General features: G+C 38.3%; 1 protein-coding gene across 3 annotated transcripts in view; it reads left to right on the forward strand.

Annotated features, from left to right (window-relative positions):
* FRY (FRY microtubule binding protein) overlaps window positions 1-20,838 on the forward strand; it is a 320,853-nt gene that overhangs the window by 168,139 nt on the left and 131,876 nt on the right. For all 3 annotated transcript variants that reach the window (XM_084635515.1, XM_084635516.1, XM_084635517.1), the window contains exons 17-26: window positions 4,181-4,288; window positions 9,225-9,480; window positions 12,744-12,926; window positions 13,866-13,952; window positions 14,936-15,195; window positions 15,512-15,701; window positions 17,825-17,949; window positions 18,535-18,592; window positions 20,173-20,264; window positions 20,484-20,656. In XM_084635515.1, the coding sequence (XP_084491641.1) occupies window positions 4,181-4,288; window positions 9,225-9,480; window positions 12,744-12,926; window positions 13,866-13,952; window positions 14,936-15,195; window positions 15,512-15,701; window positions 17,825-17,949; window positions 18,535-18,592; window positions 20,173-20,264; window positions 20,484-20,656 (1,532 nt within the window). The remainder of the gene's footprint in view (window positions 1-4,180; window positions 4,289-9,224; window positions 9,481-12,743; window positions 12,927-13,865; window positions 13,953-14,935; window positions 15,196-15,511; window positions 15,702-17,824; window positions 17,950-18,534; window positions 18,593-20,172; window positions 20,265-20,483; window positions 20,657-20,838) is intronic.

A 20,838-nucleotide genomic window follows, 5' to 3' on the forward strand; every position in this document is an offset into this window, starting at 1 on the left:
ATCTGATCACCATATCCATTCCCTATGAAGTACCTGCACTGGACATCTGCCGCAAGGAGGTACCAGTAATTTGCTTGGCTGCCTCCCCCCCATACTTAGCCAGCTATTTACTGACGCCTTCTTTAATGTCAGCCAAAAATAGATCAGCTCCCCAATCAGATAGGTGGACCCCATCCTCCCTGAATAACTCTGGTACCCCTGTTCACAGGTCTCCTAGCCTTGTCGATCTGCAGGGGCTTCATTGCTCCACACCCTGCATCAGACCAAATAATTTTTACTCCTTGGAAAATGTATAGGATCCGTACCACGTCCCTCTTGTTTCTGAACATCAAGTCTACCCCTTTACACTTTCCCAAGTCATTTTCCCCCAGGTGAACTACAGTCACACTTGGTGACTGCTGTTGGGTCACCAGAGTATACAAGGGGCATCCACTGGTGCCGTATCATGCCTCTCCTGCCATGCTATCTCTGGATTGGTTCACCACTGAGGCCGAGCTGTGAACCTCCAGTCAACCTGAAAGCCAGCCTGGGCACTGTATACACAATATTGTGCCCACAGATCCATACCTGTTGTGTTCATTCCCTCTAGGGCACCTGGCATTGGCCACTGTCAGAAGACAAGATAATGGGCTAGATGGACCTTTAGTCTGACCCAGTATGGCTGCTCTTATGTTCTCCACTGGCTGCTGACTTGTCTGCAATTGTCTGAAATGGAAACATAAGCAACATTATTTCTAATTCCCAAGCTAGGGTTTCACCTGCATCCTGTATGCATTAGAATGCCAACGCCCAATTGCCTGAATTGCCTTGGCCCCCAGACCCAGCTGCGCCATTGCTGTAGCCACCCTGACCTGAAATGAATAGGAAACAAATTTATGAGCTAGAAGCCCCATGTCATCAGCCCCCATCTTAAAATGGTAACGAACCAGTATGTTGTGAGGGTGCTTCCATCACTATGAATAAAGAGGGTCCCATCTTTAATTGGTCTTATTGCAATATATGCCCTCATGGCCCCCACAGGGCAGATTCTCACCTCGTCACCTTCCTACAGTATAATGGGTTGACCCCGGCCTCCCAAATCTATCTTTGACATCCTCAATGTTAAGATAACTAATCATCCTCACAATGTAAATGCCTCGATTCCAAAGCCCTTCCCAAAGTGTCCCTCCATGGCCCAGGTACTAATTTGCTGATCCTAAAAGCCCCCCAGAATTATACCAGGAACGCCACCTGGACCAAGGTTGCCTCTCATCCACAATGACATATGAGATCAGGAATTTGCACCAAATCCTTAAGAGTATTAACAGTGATGGGGTGATGTGGGTCGTCTTTGGGGCCAGTGCTTCATGACCACCCCACTATAAACCTCCCAACTGAAATCCTGCCACAAGCATCTTGGTAACCATTCAGCCTACTGACAAATGAAAGTCCCAATAGGAAAGTGGAGATGGCTGACACCAGCCCCTGGCTTGCCAGCTACACCATGTACTGAAGTACCCAGTCCTCCAGGATTGTCCAAAGTGTGGACAGGCCCACCTCCTCCCGAAACTGAACAAAATCATTAAAACATCTCTCACAGTTCCTAAATGTTTGCAGAGCTGCTGATTGCTCGAGCCCTGCAAATCTGTGGGTATCCGCTTTATATTTGCAGATCGCTGATGGATGCAGATCCAAATTTTATGTCTAGATCCATGCAAATATGCGGATATCCACTTATATTCCTGGATATCCACATCCACGGACCATCTTTGTAGATCGCTTCAGATGCAGACCCAAATTTTGCATCTGCGCAGGGGTCTACCAATCTCTGCACTACACTCAAAGCCATCATATGCCAAAGTTGCATATACACATTCTTTTACAATTACTGTAATAATTTTTGTAGACTTAAAAAAAATCCTTTCTAGTCTGCTTTAATTTCCCACCCTCAACATGTAAACACTGTCCTTCCAGCTGTAAACAGGTGGAAGCAACTTCGTCCAGAATTCATCATATGAGTTCCTGAATCAATCAAAGAGATCACTGCAGAGCCATGTCAGCCATTCCTTAGTAAAATATTGCATGCTATGTCCACAGAACCCTCACTAGCCCAGATAATGTCTGAACATGAAGGCTTGTCAGATTAGGATCCTCCCATAGGAGTGCTCTGAACAGTTGCTAAACTACTGGAACACCTAGAGACATAATATTTATAAATATTTTCACATCTACCCTTGTAAAGGTTTCTTCCTGAACTGTTAGCTCACAAGCTTCCACTCAACGCACGAACTATTAGCCCTAGTGACTGCTAGCAAAGAATTCTTTACTAATTAAATGTCTAATACTGAACCTGCTTTGTCTACCTAGAAGCCCTGCAAATTTTATCTTGTAGTGGTATCAGTATTAATGAAGTACTAGGACAGATCACCAGATTGTTAAGTTCTCAGATGAAAAGTTATAATTTAGAGATAATAACAATGCCTAGCTCTTACATCATGCTTTTCATTAGTGGATCTTAACGCACTTCACAAGTAAATGCAGAACTTCATAATGGGAGTCTATTCAAATAAGATACGCTTTAAGATACAGATACTATTAAGTTTCAGAGTAGCAGCCGTGTTAGTCTGTATTCGTAAAAAGAAAAGGAGTATTTGTGGCACCTTAGAGACCAACCAATTTATTTGAGCATGAGCTTTCATGAGCTACAGCAAGTAATTCATCAGGAAAAATAATATTCATGCATTATACAGTGGAAGCAGAGTACATTGAACATTCATTTGGACTTGTTATATTTTTGACAGTCCAAATTCAAGCTGATGAATGTATGAAAGTGTGCTGAGCAATCATGGCTGCCAAGTAGGGCCACAAAACTACCATTAAATTCACATCTTCATATTATAATAAGTATAGGCTCTGTTTGTACCTGTAACATTAATAGTTTCAAGAATGCATTAAAATGGTGATGTTCTCTAGTCTCGTTTCAGTGTTTCTAAATGAATGCCATCTGTGTTATTTATCATGAGAATAAGATATCCAAATTTAATACCCTATGTAGTCTAGAGAGGGTAGTGGACTGGGACTCAGGAGAGCTGGGTTCTATGACTTTGGGAAAGTCTCATCAATTCTCTGTGCCTTGGTTTCCCCTCCCATCCTTTGTCTATTTAGACTGTAAGATTTTCAAGACAGAGTCTCTCCCTTACTATACATTTTTATAGAGTACTACCACAGTGGGGTACTGATCTTGGCTGGGGCCTCCAGGTCCTACTGCAATACAAATAATTAATTGTGTGAAAGACTATGTCTGTTAAAATATTGTACTTTGGTTAGCTTATTTATATGGGTAACTAATGCCAGATAGCCAAATAGCAGAAGATTTGGTAAAAATAGTCAAATTAATGATCATTTTTTGGAGACTATGGGAAGGATTTCCACTCTACTTCTGCATAATCACAGAAATATTTGTAATGATCATAGGAAGTGGCACAACTAGAACCCATACTTGTTGCAATATCTGTCATTAAGATAATCATTGGTTGAAAGCCTGCTTTTAAGAAATTTCAAGATTTTGGCCCTGGCCTCGATTCTGACAGAGCTTTATGCTCACCCAATCCTCAGGGCTGCCAGGAAGCGGTTTGGCCATTGCACAATTTAGAGCAGACTTAGGGTTGCTATAAATTGTGCCAGCCCGTAACAGCCTTCAAGAGGTTGTTACATCATCTGGGGATCAACACAGGTGCTCGGGCCGCTGGCTGGGCCGCCCCTTCTCTCCCCACTTCCAAATTCCTAAGTGCTCTGCGGGTGGTGTGAGATGTCCTCCTTGCCAGTGCCATAGAGAGGGCCAGAATCTGGTGCTTTAATCTGTGTATTATGTTGGTCTTCTTAAATACTGTACTGTGAATCGGTAAATGATACGTTTTACAGTAAGTCCACAAAAATAAGCAAATGTTTTGGTAGTCATGTCTCCAAGAACAGCTAAAGCCAGTCATTTATTTCAGAGAAGTTTCCTTGTTGTTATATTGTTAGTGCTTAGACTTTTTGCCAAGATCCTTACCAGTGGTCTGGCACTCAAGCAGATACATTTTTTTTAGATGTTTTATATCTCTTCCAAAACATTTTAGCAAAACTATAGATCCTTGAATATGTTTATTTCTCAAGTTTGGTCAGCTTCCGATGATCCATACTTTCTGTTTCAAATTTTCAGTGGTGAGAGAAAACCGAAAATCGATCTTTTCAGAACATGTGTTGCTGCTATTCCTCGATTGCTTCCTGATGGAATGTCAAAACTTGAGCTGATTGACTTGCTGGCAAGGTAAGTGTGTAAACACTGAAAAGATTGATCAGCAGGAATAGAATGAAACTGAGCACCAGTCTGTGTAATTATTTCTTAGAGGCACATAGATGTGCAAACTAATGTGTTATTAAAGTTTAAGATTCAACTGACCTGAGCAGCATTATGACCGAGGAGACATTATACCTAAGACCCCAAATGTGATACAGCAACAAATGTGCTTTCTTAAGATGTTTTTCACGCTGTGATTCAGCACATAGATTCACCCCCTTGGTAGCACTTTGAAAACAAACTGTTCTTTTGTAATATGAAGAATATATAATTCTCACTATTTTTACCATAATCGTATGTTAAACAAGAGAAGAGAGGATTCATTTTTACAGTAATGGGAAAACCAACTTTTAAAATTCAGTTTTGGATTATGAATCCTACACATCAACTTGGCAAAACATAATGTACTAGAGATGGTGTGTTTTCACATTCTTCTTACTAGTACATCATAACTAGACTTAGCAGAATTTGATTTTTATTTTTTTATCATTTTGACAGATAATATCAATGTTTATTTTCTAAGCATTTTCTTCAATTTTTATTCGTTTCAATTTTCACAGTTATGTAGGGGTTTCAAACAATGAGGTGTCAGACAATAATTGTCTAATGACAGTAGAAGTTAAAATTCAAAAAGTTAAAGCTTTATAACTGTTAAAACACAAATTGTCAACATCACGTCAAAATATACAAAATAAATATCCTTAAATCAAACTCTAATAAGTTCTCAAGCAGCGTTTTTCTTACTTTGCCTATCTGTAAATTTCTATTATTATTGTTGGAAATATTTTACATCATTTTTTGAGTGTACAGTGAAATTGACATTTACCAATAAAAATCTAATCTTTCCAAGCCTAATCATAATTATTTTTAATCAAAAGAGAAAAAATAGAGAGGTAGGAGTGCTTGGGTCTCTCTATCTCCCAGAGCTGGGGTCCTTACCTCTGAGTTGTCTGGATACAGTATCACTATCATGAAGGAGAGGGATTAAGGCACGGCATCTATACAATGGAGGTGGGCTCGTAGATGTCATAGCAGTGGCACAGTCCAAGTCTGAGAAGATTCAGTTGTATGACAGTTATGATAAGAGATGATGGTAGCAAAGAACTTTCAGCACAGAACTTTCACCTTTGCCATTATATCTCAATTCTGGTGTCAGGGTGCCTTTGCTAAATGATTTCAACATATTCCTCTTAAAATGGAATTATTATTGGATTACAGTGACAAAGCAAGTCATTGTGGCCACCATTATTATCAGATAAGTGTCCAACCAATTTGGGCCACATCCTAGGTTGTGTCTAAACTGTACAGAGTGGAATCTCGGGGTTAGAGGTTTAAAGAGGTTGAAACTGTGCTGTGGTACCAGCTTCCATGTGGGATAATGGATGTGGGGCCCATGCTTAATATTTTAGTAGCTTAGTAATGACTTGTCAGCACATGCACTCAATCACCATTCTTTGATGGGCCTATGGCAGTTGTTGCTTCCTTGAAAGGCAACTAGGGAGTAACATGAGAGTCTTATTTTGATGGAAGTTTATGAACTACTTCAGTGACCTTTAACCTAGAGACACAAAATTGTTTTTACATCTTTATCAGAATAAAGTGCATTCACTATAAAACAATGAAAGTTTTCCCAGTCTCAACTCAAATATGGGCTATTTCCCTCACACCAGTCTTCTCTTGCCACCCATGCTGCATCACAAGGGCTCCGACTTTACTGGTCTGGAGATGCTGCATAATATGTTACAATATTTTCTCACTTCAGGTTCAGGACTCATCACATTTTGTGACTAAAATCCATACCGGAATCTAAAGTTTTGGGGATTCAACCTTTCCTAACTATAATCCTTTTGAAAAAAGCAATCCAGAGTCCTGGGCCACCTTTCAGTAGTGGTCTGTGTGAGCTCTGATGTTTGGACAAAAAGCTATTAATGTGTTTTTCTTTCTCAAGATTAAACAACATCTCTGGTTTAACAGATTCTTTTAGTTTGAATTTTCATCCTTAGAACAGATGTGTCTTTTGGCAAATCCCAGAAAGAATCTGTAACTCAAAAACTAGATTTTCTTCCAAGACAGCTGTATTCAAATTACGAGCAGCAAAGCAGATGTCAAGCTCATATTCTGCCTTTTGCTGCCCACTGGATCCATTCATTACAAATCCCCAAGGTAGGTTTTAGATTTAAGAGTCTGAAGTGAAAACAAGTGGCTTTACTGGCTTTGGTGATCTTTCTTGCTCAGTAAGAATTGTGAGAAACCAAAGTACTTACTACCACCAATATACTACAGGATGACTTGTCTTTATATTTTCTTGACATCACCTGGTCTGCTTCATCCTAAAAACAACTTTGCCAAGCCAAATTATTTACCAGAAAGAGTTCTTCTCATAAAGTCCTATATCTGAGTAATAAGGAGAAATTCTTAATGCAGCCATGGTAACTCTTCAAATTCGTGTCCTTTCTACTGACTCCACTGCCGTAGTATTACAGAGCTATGGTTTTATACTAGGTTTATTTCTAATCTCTCTTGATAATGTTGTCCAATGCATTTATACAGTAACTTGAGCTTGGAGGCAGTTTTAGTCTGTGTTTTGTTTTCCACTACCTCCATGTGTCAGTTAGGCCTGGTCTACATTGGGGAGGGGGGGATCGACCAAAGATACATAACTTCAGCTACGAGAATAGTGTAGCTGAAGTCTATGTATCTTAGGTCGACTTACCTCGCATCCTCACGGCACAGCGTCGACTGCCGCCGCTCCCCCGTCGACTCTGCTTCCACCTCTTGCCACGGTGGAGTACAGGAGTGGACAGCAGAGCGATCGGGGATCGATTTATCACATCTACACTAGATGCAATAAATCGATCCCTGATAGATCGATCACTACTCGCTGATCCAGCAAGTAGCGTAGACGTACCCTTAGAAAGAGTCATTTCATGAATGACTCAGTCATAATCTGAGTTTATTGCTTGGTTTTGTGATCTTTAGTGTCCAGAGGCAAAGGTGATAAATTGCCTTCCTTTAGTGTCAGAGAAATACAGTAATTCCCAATTTGTTAAGAATTTCATATGGATATGTCACAAGTTTGGGGGTTGGACTAGATGACCTTCTGGGGTCCCTTCCAACCTTGATATTCTATGATTCTAAGTTATACCTATAGTGGTGAGGGTGAGCACCTCTCTCATCCCAGATGTTCTTTTCCTGACTGTAAACCTTTCTGTAGCTCTGGTTTGGAATGTGGGGTGCGGTCCTCTGACTAGAAGTCTGAGGGAGGCAGCTCTCTCCCTTCTGGGCATAACAGCCATTCAAAATATAAAAGGGAAACAAAATAATCCTGCAGTCTGCAAAACAATCTGGCAGAAGGCACAAGGCAGAAGGTCAATAGTCTCTGTGAAAGGGTTCCTAATCCCCTGTATGTTTACGGTTGCCCAGGCTGAGTGCCCTGGGCCCTAATGAAAGAAAAATGAATTAAAGATGGTCCCTCTGTGTCTCCAGAGGGTCCATGCAGCAAAGGCTCTTAAGCAGCTCTCCTGGGTAAGCAGCCCCTGCTCTGCACTCTAGTTCTGCTTCCCTCTGAGTGCCCACCCTGCACTGGGCTTGGATACTTACTTTTAAGAAGCTGTCCATCTCAGGTTTGACAGGCCTCAAAGGTACCCACAGGAGCTGTTTTGCCCTTTGCTGACTGGGGTAGAACCTGTTGGTGAAGTTTCATGGCAATTAGACTTTCATTGCATAGAATAAAACAGTCTTTGACCTGCCTATGAAGAATTTTCAGACTGGTTGGAGTCAATTAACTTCACTTTAACACACACTGAGCCAAATTCTTCTCTCAAGTATACCACATCGTACAATTTTAATGGAAAAGAATTTGGTCCACTGCATATTATTAGGGCCTCTAGATTTTTCTCTATTTATTCACAAATATATCCTCATTTCTAATTATTCAGGGACAACTAAATTTAAATACTTGGAAAGTGGATGCTAACCCATCCATTAATATTACTACCTTTTGGTTAATGAAGACTTAGTACACTGTGGAAGTGACAAACTTAAAAATGTGATGAGCATACTGATCTTTAAGTGTTTCATTCTGCCCAGCTACAAGCTATGAAGTGACTTTCTCATTTTGTTTTAAAGAGGAAACATGGATTGTGGTCCATCAGAAAAGGACACAAATTAGGTGCAAATATAGAAATAGAGAAAATGGGATCTAAGATGCCAGTTCCTTAGAAAATGCTTTTGGGGGGATAGACTTCTAGTTCTTAAAAAATGGAGAGTATGATGGAGCTGTGGTTTCTATTTCTATATCCCAGAAGAAATGAAAGTTTGAGGCAATGTTTGTGTTCTAGTTAGGAATTTTTAATTTCATTTAAAGATTCTCTCTCAGTAATTATAATTTGCTTCTTCTTAGTTGAAGGTTAATTTTAATTGTTCTACTGGCACATGGGAGTTTTTTGTTTGTTTTTGTTTGTTTGTTTGATTTTATCTTGGAAGTAAAAAATAAAAAATCTGAAGTGCACACATTATCCTGAAAGACTTTTGCTCTCATAAGTGATCAAGTCAACAGTTTTCTTTGTTCTGAGAAACTGCAAAGTTGCCATATTTCAACTATCTTGAAACATGCTCTTGTAAGTGAAAAAAAATAAGTTGCTCACAAAGCTGCTCTATAGTATCTTTTTGGACTGGAGCAAACATACCTTTTGGATCTATGTATGTATTCAAGTACTGGTGTAGCAAGAATTTCTATAAAGTGTCGACAATGGTGATTGTGGTCAATAACAATAAAAGCTTGAATAGTTTTATGAAATTTTATATTAACTTTGGGGAATTTCTGTCAGTGTTAATTTCTACTTTACTCACTTACACCATTTAATGGTGTTTACATTTTTAGTGTCACTTTTATTTTAACATGCAGACTCTCTATCCACATGGATGATGAACTTCGGCACATTGCACAAAATTCTCTTCAGGGTCTACTTGTTGACTTTGTTGACTGGAGAGAGGATGTGCTCTTTGGTTTTACTAACTTCCTACTACGCGAAGTGAATGATATGCATCACACTCTTCTTGATACTTCTCTGAAGTTGCTGCTACAGTTGCTTACACAATGGAAACTTGTAATACACACTCCAGGAAAAGCCAGTGAACAGACAAAAAGCAGATCATCAGAGGTATGAATAAAAGTGAACTGCATTCCAATAGTTATACTCATTTATGACCTTATTTAACTTTTCCTGGATATTGTTCTGTTTTATGTATGCCTTATTTACTCAAGTTGTGCTCCAGCAGAATTCACTGCTGTTAGACTTTTTTCCATAAAACAGTTAGTTCAGCTGTCTCATAGAAGCATAGAAATGTAGGGCTGGAAGGGACCTGAACAGGTTATCTACTAGTCCATCCACCCATGCTGAGGCAGGATTAAGTGTACCTAGAACAGCTGTTACCCTTTGCAGCATAGTACATGTCATTGTAGTGCACCAACAAAGAAGAAAGTATGTCAAACCAAAATAGGCTTGTTAACAAAACCACATAAAAGTGGTGGGGCTGACAGGAAGACTTTTTCCCAGCACTGTAACTTACAGATAATGCTAAAATGCCATAATGTTTTTCTGTTTAACCCTTCAAACTTTCTAAAATTTGACATATTCATGATCTGTGATCACTGGTTTGTGAGCATCTATATAAACCCTTCCTAAGTGTTACATTGTCTCATGACTATCTATCTATCTATCTATCTATCTATCTGGTAACATCAAAGGGACTAAAATGATTTTTTCCAATTAATTACTTTTATAAGCAACAATAAAACCCCACTCATCCAAAAAATCATTATGTGATTAAGATTATGTCCCCCAATGGCCATCACTAAGGTGCCACAGGTACTCCTTTTCTTTTTATGAAAAACTTAGTTTATCTGAATTCCCATATGTCCAAATAAATTCCTTATCTTCCATTTTGTTTGGATAAATAAGCATTTATAGCCAGGATTTTCAAAAGTGAATTTAGGTGTCTCAGTATTTTAGGTGCCCAAACTGAGATATTGTAAAAGGGCTTAATTTTCAACAGTAGGTGCATGATCAGCACTTTTTGAAAATCAGCTGAGCAAGAAACTGAACAAACCATTTGCTTTTAATAGAAATTTTCAATAGTTTTTTTGTTTGTATTCCCTAAACAATCTGACAAAGTCTAAAAGATTTGGTCATGCTTTCCAAAATTCATCACTCTATCTTTCTCATGTATTTCACTATACTAGCACCAAATTAACACCTATGTCATGAAATATCATGCTAGATTAGGTTGAATAAATAATACTATATAGACCCAATGTGTTTTTAGAGGAGGTCACTATGCTTCACAATGTTGCCGACTCTCATGATTTTAGTGAGTCTTGCAATATTCATTTTTTCTGAAAGCCCCCAGCTTTTGGAGTCCCGTGATCACATGAGAATCTCAGCTTTCATTTAAAAATGAAATTAAGTTTCCAGACTGTATAGTCGGGGAAGAAAACTTGAAAACATGACCTGAGTGCACCTTAAAGGCTCAAAAACCAGAAGACAACTAAAAAGACATCCTCCTCCCTTTATTTTGGTTTTAATTTTTATCAGTATTATCATTTGCAGGAGGCTGACTCATGATATTTGAATGCTTGACATCATCAGCACTGAGATTAACACAATTATTTAATGATCTGCTGTAAGGCCTTGATCATGCATGTAGAAATGCTCATTGCTTATTTTGAGCCAGCATCTGAAAAACAGTTGGCCCCCTTCCTATCTTCTGTTCCTGCCCAGAATGCAAATGGGGATCTTGCAGTTATAAAGGTGGCTGGGGCTCTGGACAATGGAGTGGAGCTTCACCTCCCTCAGCTGCCACATTGGTCAGTTCAAGGGATGGTGAGGGAGCTGATTGGTTCCAGCAAAACCCCCTCTCCAGGCATGTTTAAGCATTCCTGGGCACACTGCAGCTTTCTTCTTGCTGAAAGCTGTCCTATCTGCCCAGTAGGTACTTTCGTTGTCAGAGCTGGGTTTCCAGCAGTGACGGATTAGGCACTGGGCCTAAGGGGCACATGCCCAGGGGCCCCGGACAACTCAGGGGCCCCAGAGCCCTGGCTGCCGGGTGAGCAGGGAAGACAGGGAAAGCACCCGTGTCTGACCCTGCTCCCCAGTAGCAGCACCAGGGAGGCACAGCAGGAGAAGCCCCTGTGCCCTCACACCCCCGCTCCCCAGCAAAAGCCCAGGGTGGCAGGGGAAGCCCCCAGCGCCCTGACCCTGGTCCCCTGCAGAAGCGTGGGAGTGGTGGGGGAAGCCCCAGCAGTGGGACCCCCGCTGCAGCCCCGGGACTGAAGGAGCTCTCGCTACCTGCCGCAGCCTCAGGGCTGGGGTAGCTTTCACTCCCTGCTACAGCCTGGGGCTGTGGCGGGGGAACAGAGCTTCTCCGGTCTTGGGGCCGCAGTGGGGGTAGGGGGGCCAGAAACTAGCAAAATGATTGCGGGGCTGCAGTGGGGGCGCAGAATGGGGGGACCGTGGGTGGAATGGGGGCAGGGCCCTGGAGAAGAGGCAGAAAGGGGTGTGGCTATGGGCGGGGCTGCAGGTGGAGGGGCTGCCATAGGAGCGGGGCAGCAGGTGGAAGGGATGGGGTGGGGCCCACCACTTGCTCTGGCCCAGGGTTCCCGGAAACCTTAATTCTCCTCTGCTTTCCAGGCCTGCTGTGGGTCTAATACAGTTGTTTTTTGGGATCAGGGAGGAATTTTTCCCTCTGGGCAAGAATGATAAGATATCTAGTGGGTATCCTGGAGGCCTTGGAGGTGCGGATAATAAGGATAAGTAAAGGTACTTATGAAAATACTTAAAAAGGGGGAAGGGTTAAATAAATTTCAATAAATAGTGTTGCGACTTGTGGCTGGTGTCCAGTGCAGGTAATAGGCTTCAGAGGGTCAGCACGTGGGAAAGAGCACAATACCTAGGAGGGCCTAGTGGATCCTGTTAACCTGAAGGATGAGAGGAAGCCTTAAATCCTCACAAACTATGTACTCCCTTGTCCACCATCATGCCACCTTGCAGGAGGAGGATAGTGGCATTTAGCAGTGGGCTTAACCATGAATTAAGTGGAGAGCCACTAAGAGAGCCAATCCTCATTCCTTTAGTGAATGTCATGGAGCCATTTAACCGCACCTATGGTGACCAGATGTCCCAATTTTATAGGGACAGTCCCGATTTTGGGGGCTTTTTCTTATATAGGCACCTATTACCCGCCACCCCCGTCCCGATTTTTTATACCTGCTATCTGGTCACCCTAACCCCTCCTGGGACCCAGTTAATGCCTGATAGCTTGGGTGGGATCAGTCCTGGTCAAATAGAGCACTTCTCAGTAACCTCATCCTCATCTCCCATTAATATTTCCCTCTTTTGAGTATAGTTTTCTCATTTCTTTACAGCTGATACCAAACGGATCCAGCCATAGGATACAGTCTGAAAGAAGTCCTTATTCCAACGTACTGCATGCTGTGGAAGGATTTGCACTGGTACTACTTTGTAGTTTCCAGGTTGCTACCCGTAAACTAGCAGTTTTGATTCTCAAAGAGATCCGTGCTTTATTTCTCGCCCTGGGGCAGGCAGAGGTATGGATTTTTTTTAAAAGTTTCAAAAGAAAATTTTCCAGAGATAAAGCTCTAAACTAAAATTAACAGTGCTGCTTTACCATAATGCATGTAATGGAAGAGGACATTTATTATATATAAAAACATTTGGCTTATTTGGAATTTGCCATTTTAATGTGTCTGATTATTGCAGACCTTACAGTTCATGGGCTGTTGACTATAAAGCATTAATAACGTTCTTTTTGCAAAACCTGTTCTGTTGTTCACAAACAACATCCAGTTTTGCACAACATCAAACCCTTTTTCAGTTTTTTTTCAGTTATAAAGTACACACAAAGGTATACTGTAAAAATATTCCTTGAATTGGGCAAATAATTTTTGCATCATCTGCGTTATTAATTTTTAGTGAAGATAAAATTCACTATTACAACATCTCAGTATATTCAACAAAAACAGCACAATAAACATTTAACTTTATTCACATAAAATATTCCTTGTACAGTACAGAAGTCTAACTCTTTTCTTGTGTACAGATACAAATGTATGTAGAGTCTTGCTGTGTGCGGTGGCCCCAACACACTGAGCCATCTAGCTGCCTGAGAACACAAATATGTGTGTTCATAGAAAAGGAATGCTTTAGTTAAACAGTTAAGCTAGGTTTTCAGTCCTTTGGTACCAGATGTCCCAAGTCATATGGGATTTTCTGATGAGCACTTTTGTTCAGTAAACAGTGAACTAAGGCCAGTAATTAACTTCCTTTCAAACCACAAGCTGGGCTTGACTTCGAGGTTAATACAACAAAAGGTAAAATGTATCCATCAAGACAACCACCTGAATATATTTTTACCAGTTCTGTATCTTATAATCTTTCATGCAGTTCTGTTTCGTGTATTGAACAAAGATGAAAAGAATCAGTTAGCTAAGGAAAGTAGTTGACTGCTATTACCTTAATTTGTACAGGATGATGACAGGCCTATGATTGATGTCATGGATCAGCTAAGTTCTTCTATTCTTGAAAGTTTTATTCATGTGGCAGTTTCTGATTCAGTAAGTACCTGTTTATTTTCTGATGGTAGACATTTGCAATATACCACCAGCTATTACATGTTTATAGGGGCAGATCCTCAGCTGGTGTAAATTGTCATAGTTCCATTGAAATCAGTGGAGTTATGAGAATTTACACCAGCTGAGGATCTACCCCTTAATGTACATAGCACCTTCTTTGTGGTAAGTGTGAGTATTAGTTCTGTGGTTATTTTTACCCTGGCAGTCATAAAATATACACTGTACTACAGTAGCAACCAATTGTGCTAGGTGATTTACAAACATAAAGAAAGACACAGTCCCTGCCCCCAAAGACCTTATCATGCAGAAAGACAGATGGGTGAGGAAGAGGAATACAGCATGCAAGAAAAGTTGTAAGAATGATGATTGGTATGTATCTTCTTAGTTCCAGGGGTTTTATGGATGGGTAAAATATGGGTAAAATTTTCAAAGTCAAGTGACTTAGGTACAAAAGTCTGTAACAAAACTGAAAATTTCACTGAAAATTTATATCTGTGTTAGTATATGTATGTATATAAATGTGTACATAAAAACATATGCCCATCTATCCTCCTGCTTAGTCATTGTTCGTTCCTTTGTTTTGTTTTTGTCAATAAAAAAGTTTGGTATATGATATAAAAACAATTTTGTATATACAATTATGACCCAATAACATCAGTGTTTTTCAGATTTAATTAATGTAATTAGTTACCAAATTTACACATTTTTAGCCTTCATTCACATAGATATTTTTCTTAAGAAAAGAGTTAAAGAACATACAGTAGAGAAATGGTTTCTTCATCTGATGGGAACAGCTCTTGCCAATAGGAGATGCTATTTATAGCTGATTAATGCCTTGATTGAACAAAACACTTGAGCATCTTTATTTAGGAAGTAGATGCCTAAATGACTTGCTGAACTGTGGCCTAAATAGTTGGGAATAAGTTACTACCACTGTGATACTGATTTTTTTTCTCTCTCCACAGACTACATTACCATTAACACATAATGTGGATTTGCAATGGCTGGTAGAATGGAATGCAGTCTTAGTAAATAGTCATTATGATGTAAAAAGCCCTTCCCATGTCTGGATATTTGCACAGTCAGTTAAAGATCCATGGGTTCTCTGCCTCTTCAGTTTTCTTAGACAAGAGAATTTACCAAAACATTGTCCTACAGCTCTTAGCTACGCTTGGCCATATGCTTTTACGAGGTTACAGCTAGTAATGCCTCTTGTGGATCCAAAGTAAGTGATACTCTGTACACGGCTTTCATTTGTTAAGGGTTAGTGACATTATTATGTAAATTCTTTAGTCCTACATATTCAGACCAGTTTGACAGTCCAGCTATGCAAATAGTATCCAGACTTTTGGTATTTGATATGATGATTGCCACTTTAAACTGTAATGATTCCTTTTCTTATTTCCTTCATTGATTTTATTTTTACATCATATAATATTTAATAGTATAGTTGTTGTTACTTAGCTTGTTTGGTTTTTTAAAAAAGCTCTGGAAAATTAAAATTAGGAACTGGAATTAACTATTTTTTTTTTAAATTCCAGTATCCCTGTTAATGCAAAGAAAACCAGTACAGCGAGCAGTGGTGACAACTATGTAACTCTGTGGAGAAACTATCTTATTCTCTGCTTTGGAGTAGCAAAACCCAGTATTATGAGCCCTGGACACTTACGTGCTTCAACTCCAGAGATCATGGCTACCACTCCCGATGGAACAGTGAGCTACGATAACAAGGTGACATGGCATGCTTCAGAAGAATTATTCCGTAATTATTTTAAATATGTTTTTAAAAGAATTTACATGTGAAAGTCAAGTAGTAGCGATAAAAGTACATCTGAGGATTATTTCGATATATGTGATTCGGTTCAAGTATTATTATTTATTATTGAAAACATTAATTTGTATAGCACATTACACCATTTGCCATTAAACATATGACAATTCCCGTGGTATTTGCAGCACATTCCTGTGTTATGTGATTAATGCATATTCTAAGTAGTATATATGCAAGGTATGGAAATGTTGCACATAATATGCTAAAGTTAACTTTACCATGTGTCATGCTTTTAATGCAGATCACTCTGTTAAGTACTGTTATAGCACATACATAAACAATAAGGCACAATAGGTGATGTATTTCTGCATCATTATTGCAATTCTGGAGCGTGATATGAAACCAAAGGCCTAGTGGTAACTGCTTGAGAAATGTACTAGTTCCTACAAATTCATTGACTGGAGTCTTTTTTGATATTGTAAACTTAATAAAAAAAATACAATACTGTCTATGAAAATACAGAAAACGTTTAAACCAGGATGGATAAATATTGATTAAAAAATTAAAATCAGATTTTTAATTTAAATTCAGATTTATTTATAAAAATATGCTATTTAAAATTAAATTTGAAATTGACAACCTATGTTAAGGCCTAAACGTTGTATAATATATTAAAATAATTTAAATCAACCACAAAAAATAATATTGGAGTACTTGTTTGCTGCCAAGATTTAAAGACAGTCAGCCCACTTAATTGGTGGAAGTCACTGGCTAAGCACCTGGATCCAGAGTTGGTGAAGTGCCAGACCAGGTTTTGAGAGCAGTAATCTTTTCTGCAGATGAAGAGACTGTTTTCTTCATTTCTGTTTGTTCAGCTAGTTCAGTTCAATGACTCGTTTATGCAAAGTTAAGTAACCAGTTGGACGCTGAAAAATCAGGAAAGCTTGTTTTTTTTTCTTCCAATCTATCAATAAAAACTAGATGTGAAAGGATGAGATCTACTGGTTCTAAAATCTTGAAGGATGTAGTTACCAGAAATAATCTGTTCAACTCACTAACAATAGATTGATATTTAATCAATATTTAACCACGGCCATTGTGATCATCTAGTCATATAACACAGACCATAGAACTTCCCCAAAACAATTCCTAGAGCATACTTTTTAGAAAAACATCCAATCTTGATTTCAAAATTGTCACAGACAGAGAATCCACCACGACCTTTGGTAAATTGTTCCAATGGTTAATTACCCTTACTGTCAAAAATTTGCATCTCATTTCCAGTCTGAATTTGTCTGCTTCAACTTCCTGCTGATGGATGAAAGGATGGATAAACTGTTTAATAAATCAGTTAGCTTTAAATGCAAAACATGTTTCAATAAACTTTTTTCTTATGCTTTGTAAGGAAGTTTTATTTAATTAAAAATTGCTGTTTTTTGCATTTTTAATTTAATTTCCATCCAAATAGAGCTTAACATCAATCACTAGTAAAAATTAATCATCATCTAGTAAATAAGAAATGCAACATTCACCATTTTCTAACATAGAAAAATGTAAAAAATTAAGAGTCTGAATAAATGTAAGCTAAAGCTATCTAATTGCTTAAATAAATGTGTATAGATATAGTATATCCTCCTGGTTAGCAAAAAGAAGCACCAAGTTTAGTGAAAGAGTATATCTGGTTGCAAATCAACATGTTTTAATGGTTACCAACCAATGACAATAAACCTTTTTTAAGGAATATAAGTAAGTTCAAATGTAAAACAAGATTAAAAATCAGTGATTTAAATCAATGTTTTCTGCATGCTGATTTAAATCATGATTAAAATCAGTGATTTAATTTACTTTGATCCATATATTTACTGGACTTTACTCACATGGATATAATGTAGAAGACAGCCAATTAGAACATATCCACAGTTATAAAGTCATTTCATTATGATTTACAAAAGGCACTTTTTGACTCTTAAATTATTCTTTTTTTGTTGAATACTTATTCATGCTTTGAAATCTGTAATTGTTTATTTGATATAGATAGTGCTAATAATTAAATGTTGGTGATTTCTTAATAAATATATTTTAGGCTATAGGAACCCCATCTGTTGGAGTCCTGTTAAAGCAGCTAGTACCTTTGATGAGACTTGAAAGCATAGAAATCACAGAATCACTTGTATTAGGATTTGGAAGAACAAATTCTCTTGTTTTCAGGTACTGAACAGTTTACAATAATCCCAGGAATTTGCTTTTAATTCAGATATGCTATTTTTGTTTTAATGTAAAATTATTAATTTTTAAAATTTTAATTCTAAAATGTTAGTGTTTATGTAATAAATAGGATGTTGAATTTTATGGGAGAAGGGAATGACAAGGAGCACTGAATTAGCAGTGTATGCTTGTGATGTGGTATTGGATGGAAGTTTTGGGTGAAAGCCACAGATCGCTTTTCCCAATAACCTAATATTTCATAAGCACTAAAAAGCTTTACCTTTCTATTCATATTAGGTGTAATCTAACCAACCATTATGTTACTTTCTCCACTGCCTTAGTGTAGAAACTGCAGCCCTTGTTGGAACCCTTCCTAAAATTTGTCCTTGCTCGTTGGACCACGAGAATACCAGTGCCCAAATATGTAGCTGGAAGGGAAAATACACTATCCAGATCAATAAATGTGTTATAGAAGCCTTATAGAGAGCAGTGTAATACTCTTTATCTTAAAAGGAGCATTTAATTCATGAAGATGGACTCAATTATGAAGGATTTTGTTTAGAACATTTTTGTTTTGTTTTAATTTAGGGAATTAGTAGAAGAACTTCACCCATTAATGAAAGAAGCCCTAGAAAGAAGACCAGAGGTTAGTTCAAGAAATTAGATTTGTTTATTTAAATTGCAACATGAAGTTAAAAGTAGTGAATGTGTTTCTTTAATTAAAAAAAAAACAGAAAAACATCCTATTGGTAACTCTAGCTTGATATTTAATAAAGGAACTTTTCAATAATTGTGTAGAAAAAATTACTTAAAGCAATTCCATTTAAAACTGGATTTAAATGGATTATTTAAAATTAAATTATTGTGTAAAAATACAGTTCATACATTTTTATTTATATTTTTTAGGGGAGGAACAAGTTAGTTAAATATAGTGCCGCCTCTTCATGGTGAATTTAGATATAGTGAAATCCCACTTACAATGGTGAGAGAAAAAAATATTGTAACATAACTCAGCCACAACCATGTTTCACAACAGTGTTGGAAATATGGTTTATCTCTGTAGTATAAACAGGTCTTACCAGGGATTCAGTTTCCGTTAGCCCTTGTCTACACTAGAAAGCTGCCCTGCTTTAATTCTACTGATATAGTTCTAGTTCTATAACCCCGTCACACTAGGGATTGTACTAGTATAACTATATTGATAACAAATCACACCCCTAAACAAAATAATTATGCTGGTACAACTTTCAAGTGTAGACTGGCCTTGTACTCAGGGAAAATATGACTTTTAATGAGGTTGTCCTATATTGACTGAAAAATCCACTACTAGTTGCAGTGACTGGTTTTATCACCTTCCCTTGATTTTTTTCTAATTTAGAGCCATAGGAAGAGGGGAAGGAGAGGGAAGACATACTTTCTGGTGTTCACTGGAAGACAAGACAAGACAAAACAAGTCATCTTTGTCGTTCTCTTCACTCCCAGGAAGCTGCACTTCCAGCTAGGTTAATCAGATGTCCCGATTTTATAGGGACAGTCACGGTATTCAGGGCTTTGTCTTATATAGGCCCCTATTACCACCCACCACCATCACCCTACTTACAGCTGTTCAGGCGAAGAGCAAGCCTTGCTAGCTGACTTCACATTTGTCAGGAGCAAAGCAAGGGCTTTTCTGGAGGTGAAGGAGAGCTTTCTGGAAGTGTTAGGTGAAGAGGAAGCATTGGGGTTCTGAGACACTTTAAACCACACTTTCTCCTAGTGAAAGTATAAAATACAGGAGAGAGTTTATGAACTAAGACTATCATGGCTGCAGGAAGTACTGCTGATGCTCACTTTCAAAGATCCAAGAAGCACCATTCTTGGATATCATATAATAATATTTCAGCACATGAAGAAAGTGTGTTTTCAGCACCAAAACTTGAATATTAAAAGTTATTTCTGGTCCAGAATTTCAAGAATACCATGTTCACTTTTTCCTTATGGACAAATATGGCTATAAACTGTTTTTTCAAGAATTGTTTAGAAAGTTAGAAATGTGAACATACCTCTACCTGTGTTGTTATGTAAGCATACCTGTACTATGGTACACGCAAATGTCATAGTACTCCATCATAAGTAAATAAGTCAGTTATACTGCTTTGCTTTAAACACAGCTTCAGTGACCAGGCTTGCATTATTTTAATGTCTGCACCTGCGCATGTATTAAGTATCTCTTTTTTTAACCCCAAGAATAAGAAACGCCGTGAGCGCCGAGATCTGCTGAGACTGCAGCTATTGCGAATTTTTGAATTGCTTGCTGATGCTGCTGTTATAAGTGACAGGTAACACTGTTTTGTATGGAAGAATTTCCATTGGTGATGTCATCATTCTGTTTGTTTTAGTAGCTTCTTTGAACAATTATAAAATATACAAAATATGGGGTTTTTTAAAATATGCAACTATGGAAGCTTAAAATCTGTGTTTAAAGATGATAATGTATTATGTCACAAGTTAAATGCACTGTCACTCATATTGAAATGTTCAACTTTTCTTTATTCTAGTACAAATGGAGCCTTAGAGAGGGATACTTTAGCCCTTGGAGCCTTGTTCTTAGAATATGTTGATCTAACTCGCATGCTGCTAGAGGCTGAAAATGATAAAGAAGTTGAAATTCTTAAGGATATGAGAGCACATTTCAGTGCCATGACTGCCAACTTGATTCAGTGTGTTCCAGGTATGATATATTACCTCATTATATTACACAACTACACTTAACACACGTGTAAGTACATTGATATATTAATTCATTATTTAGTTTTTCTGTTTTTCTCTTTATAAGCCACGCTTCATAAGATTGTTTTGTAGCAAATATTAGAGGGAATTTGGGCAATCGAGTACAGAATTCTCTCAAGAATC

The sequence above is a fragment of the Lepidochelys olivacea genome (genome assembly GCF_965140295.1).
Source record: "Lepidochelys olivacea isolate rLepOli2 genome assembly, chromosome: 1".
In the NCBI taxonomy this organism is placed as follows: Eukaryota; Metazoa; Chordata; order Testudines; family Cheloniidae; genus Lepidochelys; species Lepidochelys olivacea.